This window comes from Rhodamnia argentea, unplaced genomic scaffold (genome assembly GCF_020921035.1).
Source record: "Rhodamnia argentea isolate NSW1041297 unplaced genomic scaffold, ASM2092103v1 Rarg_v2.20, whole genome shotgun sequence".
Lineage (NCBI taxonomy): Eukaryota > Viridiplantae > Streptophyta > Magnoliopsida > Myrtales > Myrtaceae > Rhodamnia > Rhodamnia argentea.
In genome coordinates, this window is record NW_025955869.1 from 64,333 (window position 1) to 72,478 (window position 8,146).

Genomic DNA, 8,146 nt, shown 5'->3' on the forward strand with positions numbered 1-8,146 from the left:
GTCTTTGAAGTGAAGTATGGAGTTGAGCACATGATCCTTACTAAGTTCAGGTTCGCTGAAAACCAAGGGATTGGGGGTATGAAGGAAGGAGGATATCCCTTCCTTCCGATTGAGGGCGGAGGCCTTAATTCACTATATAGGTCGAAGGGTATCAAAGCCATTTTACTAAGATAGGGGTTGAGCGCTTGTATGACTTGATGAGCTCCATCTTATCTGAATCAAAGAATTGAGATGGGCCTTTGTAGATTGAGATCTGTGAGTTTCACTTAAATACATGGTAATGAGATCATAAGCCGAGATCATCAAGAGACCTCACCACAAACTAATTCACAAAAGGGGAACCTGGATTAAGACAACGATTTACCTATCCGTGGAGAATATAAGAAAGGGGAACTCGCTCAGTAGCTCTTGCCCTTGATTCAAGTATCAGACCACATGACCGCTGAAAAGAAGAGAAATAACATTCTATACTATGTAATGCAGCTCGGGATGAGAAGGCTTCTCCTCGCAATACAGTCCAATCTCTCTACGATGCCAGTCCTTGACCCCTTTTTCCTACGAGAGGCCGCAACAAGCCTCTTTAGCCTTCTGAAGGATTGAAGTAAACCTCTTGCCCTTCGTCTCTTCTTTTAGGCGGGCAGTGAAAACTCTCTTCTTTCATGCCTGAGCCTTGGATCGACGAACTAGCGAATTCAATCATTCATTCATTTGTTTACCCTCTCCCTCTGATTCAATAGCATCTCCTTCAAAAAATCCTGGGGTTAGCATCGCAAGGATTAAGCAAGGGCACCCTCTTGTGCTCCACCGAAGGGAAATGGGCGTGGATTGGGTTGGACTTCATTGGTTAAAAGAGACTGGGTACTCATTAAATGAAGAAGCAACTGGCCCTTTGGTCTTACCTTCCTAGACCACTGCTAAAGCTCAATAAGGAAGCCGATCGATGGATCCATTCTGCAGTAGTAGGGATCAACCAAGATGAGCCAATAAGTCCATGTCTTGCTCTCTATCTCTGGTCTTGCCTTTCTACGCGATTTGTGTTAATTTGATGATTTAGTGCGTGCCTTAATCTTGGAATCTCAACTCACCAAAAGAGAGAACTAATGGTCTTCCAGCCTTCATCTGTCAAAGTGCTAAGAAAGAGAATCGGGAGAAGACCCACGAAGGAAGTCTCGCCATAGAGTCTAGGTCGAGTGCCTTAAAAAAGGGAGTCCATTAAATCAAGAGTAGAGCCAATTAGCGGTGGATTTGGAGTTCCCCTCCTTCTCTGATATCCGCTTGTGCGTGCCCTTTGGGCTCCTTTTTACGTACGGCGCTTCTTTACGATCTCAGCATCCTTCTTAAACACCCTCTACCTGAGACAAGAGGCTAGCTCATTGAAGTAGCTAGGCACCATTGATAGGAAGTCAATCTCACTGCCCGGCCAAGCCCTTCCATTGTGAAGCAAGTCAGCGTCTATTGTTTCTTGGTCCCTTCCTCTGCCCGGATGTTCGATCGAAGGATCTATGAAAAGAACAGAACACTACGAATTCCTAACCCATTAATCTTAATAAAAAATAGATAAGGATTCTAATAGTAGACACGCTACGATCTTTAGTATTCCAGTTTTCCCAAAGAGCGGGGAAAGCTAGAAGGAAGGGAATGAGCTAGAAGATGCCTGATGTTTGCAAGGCAATTCAATTCTGACTGTCCTAAAAAGGTACGGAAAGGAGGGAACTGATTCCCCTATCTTCCAGGGTTAATGGGCGAGTCAGGGGAGGTTGAATCCGCTTTTGGCCTTCATGGCTTTCGATCGTGTGCGGGTGTATTTCGTCCTGGTGCCTTTCTTGGTCAGTATGCCTAGTCCGTTGCTATAAAATCCGGTACTATTGAATCTAGCTAGGGCTATTTGAACTAAGCCGAAGCTTCATCTGAGGGGATTTGAGGAAGGAACTGACATGACATAAACTGACACTATTCAATGTCCGAAAGAGGAAGAAAAAGTTCGGCTGTTTAAAGGCATCGAGTCTCGAGAACCCATAGACCAATTGCCTTTCGTCACTGGATTTCCTGCGTCGACTGCTTTACGGATAAGGAATTACCGGTCTTGTGGAATAACAGCTCTTTCTGAATGCGTAACCGCTCTTTGATAGAGGAACGAAGTAGCTCTTCTATACAGAAGAGGAACGGGTAGCAGTCTCTACCTCGCTTAGCTTAAGAGTCCAGAGTCGATGCCAGCAAGAAGTTAGGCGTAGGCAAGAGAAAACATGAAAAAACACGGGACTCAAAACAAAGGTCGTTTATGTATGCCCTCGATTAAGGTACAAGCGCACTGGATCTATTGTGGATGCAGGAAAGGCGGTCTTTTGGTTCATTGGTCTTTAGCTTCCTCTTCCCTTTGGTTAGCCTATTTATTAGTAGGATCTCCTTACCGGAAAAGAGGAGGAATCCCTACATCCAATCTAAAAGGAACTCCAGCTCGATGGGATTGATCGAATCACCAAGTCAAGCATCAACATCTCATCCTGTCCCGAAAAGCTTATACTCTACAGCTCTGCCTTTTTCCAATGAATATCATAGTGTGGAATTGCATAAGTAAGCCACCTCCTTGGATTTCCCATCGTCCTTTCTTTTCAGATCTTTTCTGAATAGGAGCTAAGTGGAACCTTCCCTGTGCTTTTTTGACCGGCTTTCCCCCTTCTTCCGGTTGTTAGTAGGATGGATGTCCTTCCTTCTGTGCCTTTTAAGCCTTAGTCAGGGTAATTGACATTCGCCCAATCATGGACAGGTTTCAGGAGTGGACTTCCCTTTGTGGGATGAGCTTGACATGGTTCAAAAAGGGTGGAACTTTCGCTTGGAAGGATCCTTCTTTCCCCAGAGGTTTGAAAACCCTGGTAGAGTGGAAGAAAGCTGCGGAAGCATAAATAATATGGGTGATAGCTGCCCGATCCCTGATGAACTGCGAAGAAGAACTCCTGAGGGGGCATTCTAATTAGGATTTGGAGTGGAACTCTAGGTTCTTGCTCAAGAGCGAGTTCCGACTTTCTCTCTTGCGGACCACCTTTTCGAGTGGAAAACTCATTCATTCAATGATCTACTTTATCTATAGAAAAACAGCTTTTCAACCCTCCGGTAATGTCCCACATGAAATTTCCTATATCTCTCGTTATGAGGGTGGATAGGTTGGATCTAATGAAAGAACCAAGATCAAAGCTCAAAGAGAGCGCCTAATTCTATGGAATGGTCACAGATTGAAGAAGATTCAATCAAGGTGTGTAAGAAAGATTTTAGGCATCTGGGGGTAGCAGATACACAATAGTTGCATCGACTAAGTTATCCCGAAACGAAAGATGTATAACTACTGAATGGATAATAGGCCATTTGTCAAGGAAAAGAAAATGAGGAGTCTTCACATTAGCATAATTGTTCAAATGAAGGCTCCGGCATTCCTGTTAAGGATTCGATTGTTCCATATTGAAAATGGAAAGTCTTCCCGGAACTAGAGTTTCCGCTTTCTGAATCAGTAAGAACGGATCTTAGCCTTCCCGAGGAGATAGATTCTGAGAAGTGAATAGACCCGCTCGAGAAGGAAGCAGCTCTTTGAAGTCGCTTTGTAAGAAAGGTCTGTCTCTAGAATGCGCCTCATAACGAGAGAAAGCAGAACCTTCTCGCTCCACCTTTTTCGGCTTAGGTGGTTGGTTCACAGGTACAACCTTTGTAACTTCATGGTATACCCATGGATTGGCCAGTTCCTATTTGGAAGGATGCAACTTCTTAACCGCCGCAGTTTCTACTCCTGCTAATAGTTTAGCACATTCTTTGTTGTTACTATGGGGTCCTGAAGCACAAGGAGATTTTACTCGTTGGTGTCAATTAGGCGGTCTGTGGACTTTTGTGGCTCTCCACGGCGCTTTCGGACTAATAGGTTTCATGTTACGTCAATTTGAACTTGCTCGATCTGTTCAATTGCGACCTTATAATTGCAATCGCATTCTCTGGTCCAATTGCTGTTTTTGTTTCTGTATTCCTGATTTATCCACTAGGTCAGTCTGGTTGGTTCTTTGCGCCTAGTTTTGGTGTAGCAGCTATATTTCGCTTCATCCTTTTTTTCCAAGGGTTTCATAATTGGACATTGAACCCATTTCATATGATGGGAGTTGCCGGTGTATTGGGCGCTGCTCTCCTATGCGCTATTCATGGTGCTACCGTAGAAAATACTTTATTTGAAGATGGTGATGGTGCAAATACATTCCGTGCTTTTAACCCAACTCAAGCTGAAGAAACTTATTCAATGGTCACCGCTAATCGCTTTTGGTCCCAAATCTTTGGGCTTGCTTTTTTCCAATAAACGTTGGTTACATTTCTTTATGACCTTGGCTTGGCTCGGGCTCCCTATCCTCGCTCAATATCCATCATCTTAAATAGTTTGGTTATGTACGCAGATTTTGGTGTCTTAACATTCGCAATTTGCGGCAATGGTTCAGACAGGCAAGGAGACCCTGGTTAAGCAGCAGAAGCGGTCTTTGGGTGGCCTGCTACATCCACTCCATCGGCTAGGCCTGCTGAATAAAGTTACAATACAGTAGGGAAGGCTTCTCTCGACTCTACATCGGAAGCTGGTGCATCAGTTGACAGCTTCGAGGGGAGGCTTAGTAAGCTAGTTAGCTGGAAGACCTATCCTATCATATTCGGATGATAGTAGTGATAGAAAATGGGAAAGCCTGCACAATTTGATTTATTCCGTGTCCAGCACAGCTCCTTTGGAATTAGATGCGGAGATCGATTACTCTCCGTAATCAGCTCTTACTTTCTTTGAAGCGGTATAAAATCCCTTCATTTTATATTAATAAGGGGAGCAGAAAAACAACACTTAAAGGCTCAAGAGGAGGCAGGGCTAGGCTTGCTTTCTCTGTTGGTTGAATTCGCCACTAGGTGGAATCAGACCTTCGGCTCTCGATTGCTCTTTGATTACCTATGTAGCTTGCCTTAAGCTTTCTTTCTGCCGCTTTCAGTTCCGCACCAAATCGTAGTAAAGCGCAGATGCGGTAGCCATTTTTGAAAGCTGCCCCTTAGCTTAGTAGCTGCGAGACCTGTCAAGTTCCGCTCTTCCCACTTGATCCTGCAAGCCTATACTTCTTGCTTTGATGGCTGTCACTGCAATCGTTGGAATTCGTTGGTCGCTTGTTTGATTGGAAGGACTGCCGCTTTTCTCTCTTAGCTTAGCTTGACTGATCGTGTAGCAACGAGCTGCTTGAATCTGATTCCCTAGTTTTCTCACAGAAAGCCTACCGAGACCTATATACACGGCGAGAAGAGGCAAAGAGGTATGATCGGACAGGCGCATACTCGCGAATGAGCTTAAGGATACTTAGTTATACGGGAAAGGTGTAACGTCTCATCTAGTACGCTTTTTTGTCGAGGAAGGCGGGGCTTTCGCCAAGGCTTTGTTTGAAGGGTAAATTCCCTTGAGTCTACGTGCTCGCTCAAAGGCCGCATCATTATGGAGTCACCCGCGCCTGGAAGCCCCTTTATCAAACCGAAAACAGGCACACCCCATAGATCCTGTCGTAAACTATCCGCACCTACATCCATGGACTGGGTGGGTACGGTAGGAAGCCGCGTAGCTTGTATGATATTCCCTTTGTTCAACCGTAATATGCCCTTTCCACCTGTAAGGCGACTTGGCTCGCTTATAGGCTCGTTCATCAATTTCGTTTCAAGAGGGGGCTCTACTAAAACAGCCCTATAGTTGAAGTGGATTACGCGACGGGAACTCACTGTCAAGCTTGCTCTTTCACTAGACTATTTCGTTCCATTGATTTATCCGTGCCCGAGCTTCAATTGGATGAGACAGGAATCCCGATCTCCCCAAGGCGCTGCCCTTTCTTTTCCAAGAGACGAACCCAATCCGACTAGCCAGCACTTTTTTTTCTTAATCACCTCTTTCGCAGATCCTGATGAACGATCAAGTCTAGGTCCGCGATCCTGCATACAATGGTTGTCCAAAGCGCCAGGCAGCACTACTAGCCAGAGGGCCAAAGAAAGAAGGGACTTTCTAGGTGGGGCTATTTCCAGAGATGACAATTATCCGCCTATCACTCCTGCACATCTTGCCTTTCCGCAAAAACCACCGAGGAATAGGATAGCGAGGAGTCTCGACTCGAAGGAGAGGAGCGAGATAGTCCTACGGTCAGTCGCAGAAGATCGATAGCTGGTGAATTCAAGCTAGGCACTGATGAGATAAAGCATTCCCCGGACTCAGCCTTATGTGGAAAAGGACCCAGCCGGGGAAAGGAATAGATAGATTCAGAATCAAGATCAGATTTAGACCGGATGAAGGCTTTTAAAGCACAGGGCTAGAGATTTGTATTCCACTTAATGCAAGATAGAGAAGGTCTGGCACGCGGGCATATCGCTACTTCTTTAAGAATCAAAAGAAGCACTAGAGGAGCGATGAAGATTACCCTTCTAACGACCTTCCTTACCGAAGGCTAGTGCAGATGAGGGATGCGCTCTGTTGATGGACAGATTCTTAATAAGATTGTTCGACTCAGCATTCCCTGAATGCGAGGCACCGCTAGCCCGTGTCACATTTGCCGTTTTCCAGTTCGGCCTGAGATATGGTGGCTGGCTTAGTACGTTCAGTTGTCAACGACAACAGTGGAAGTCTCGATTCGACTAGATTCGACTCGACTCTGAATGGGAAGAAATTAGGGAAAACTACCGAGGGACATACGGGGGGCTTCCTCGTACTCTGTTCGAGATAGAATAGGGGTGAATAAGTGTTATGGAAGAATCTTTAAGAGCTCGACGGTGAAACGACGGGATAATGGTTGGGATCCCTGAACGAGTCAAGATTTGGAACCCCAACTCCAAAGGAAGGGCATTTTCGGGGACTAGCCTGCTTCCACTTTCTGATGTCAGATAGACTGACGATCAGAATACAAATAAGATCAAAAAGGCCATCATTGGGGCAAACAATGCAATAGCTTCGGTGAGTGCAAAGCCCAAAATGGCATAACCAAATGATTGTTTAGCCAATGATGGATTTCGCGCCACGGAATGGATCAAAGAACTGAAGACGTTTCCAATACCGACAGCTGCTCCCGCTGAAGCAATTGTAGCAGCTCCGGCCCCAATTAATTTGGCACTCTCTAACATAAAGAGTGGAGGAATTCTCCTCACGCTACGCTTTTTCATTCAAGATTTCATCTTATGGACTCTTCGTTCATTCTATGCGTCCTTCCTTCTCAATGCCCGGGCATCCATCCAATGCATTCTTTTCGATCTTCTACCCGCTTGCTTCGCATAGGCTCCACAAGCTTCGGTGCGGTACACTGACTCCTCCTACTCCTCCTTATCTTTTCCGCTGGCCTCCCTTTTTTCAAAAAAGTAAATTCGCACGCCCCACCAACTGTATTCGAAACTTCGGACTCGACCGGGATTCTTGATAATCCCCTCGAGTATAACTCTATACAGCCTCATCCCATAAAAAAGTAAATATCCGGTTACCAAAATTATGGTATAAGGATACCAAAAAGTTTGGAACAAGAAATCTGTTAGCTTATCAATTAAGGGTCCCATTTTAAAATCTCTTCATAACATCAATTTCCGGAAAGAAAGAGATTCCTTCCTGTAGGACTCGTTCTAAAGTAGAAAGAATTTGGGTTGGCTGTTGACCAACGAAAAGAATGGGAATTGAAATGCAAAGCAGGATTTTCGATCAAAAAAGGGTAGCAAGAGAAAAAACGGAAGAAAAGAAAACTTTTTTAGGGGCAATCGTTAGATTGGTATCACATCTATAAGAACGAAGAACTTTGAAAGAAAAAGAATATACTGAATATAGGACTTCAAAAAGAAATTCGATTTTCGGAGTAAAAACAAGACAATAAAAGAACTTTCTCTCCCCTACTGAAAGAAGTATGGCTTTCTGCTCTTCAAGTTAGAGAAGGACTTAGACCATATGGTGACCGGCTTCGCGAGACCTTTTCGGTCCACACTGGCGAGGATGACCCCTCTCCCAGGCTAGGTTCTATTGGGCAGAGGCTTTCTCGATCCACTTTCTAAATGAAGAAAGAGAAAGGCAAAAGGTATCTTCTCTTTATATACGATATTAACTTGAACTCGCTACAAGTACTACGCTCCTCTATCTATCTCGTGTAACGTATGC

General features: G+C 44.8%; 1 protein-coding gene across 1 annotated transcript; it reads right to left on the minus strand.

The window, feature by feature from the left end:
- Nucleotides 1-4,007: 4,007 nt before the first annotated feature.
- On the minus strand, nucleotides 4,008-7,325 carry LOC115733527 (ATP synthase subunit 9, mitochondrial). Its single transcript, XM_048273156.1, has one exon. The coding sequence runs from the start codon at nucleotides 7,174-7,176 to the stop codon at nucleotides 6,913-6,915; it is 264 nt and encodes an 87-aa protein (XP_048129113.1). The 5' UTR covers nucleotides 7,177-7,325; the 3' UTR covers nucleotides 4,008-6,912.
- Between the last annotated feature and the right edge of the window lie 821 nt (nucleotides 7,326-8,146).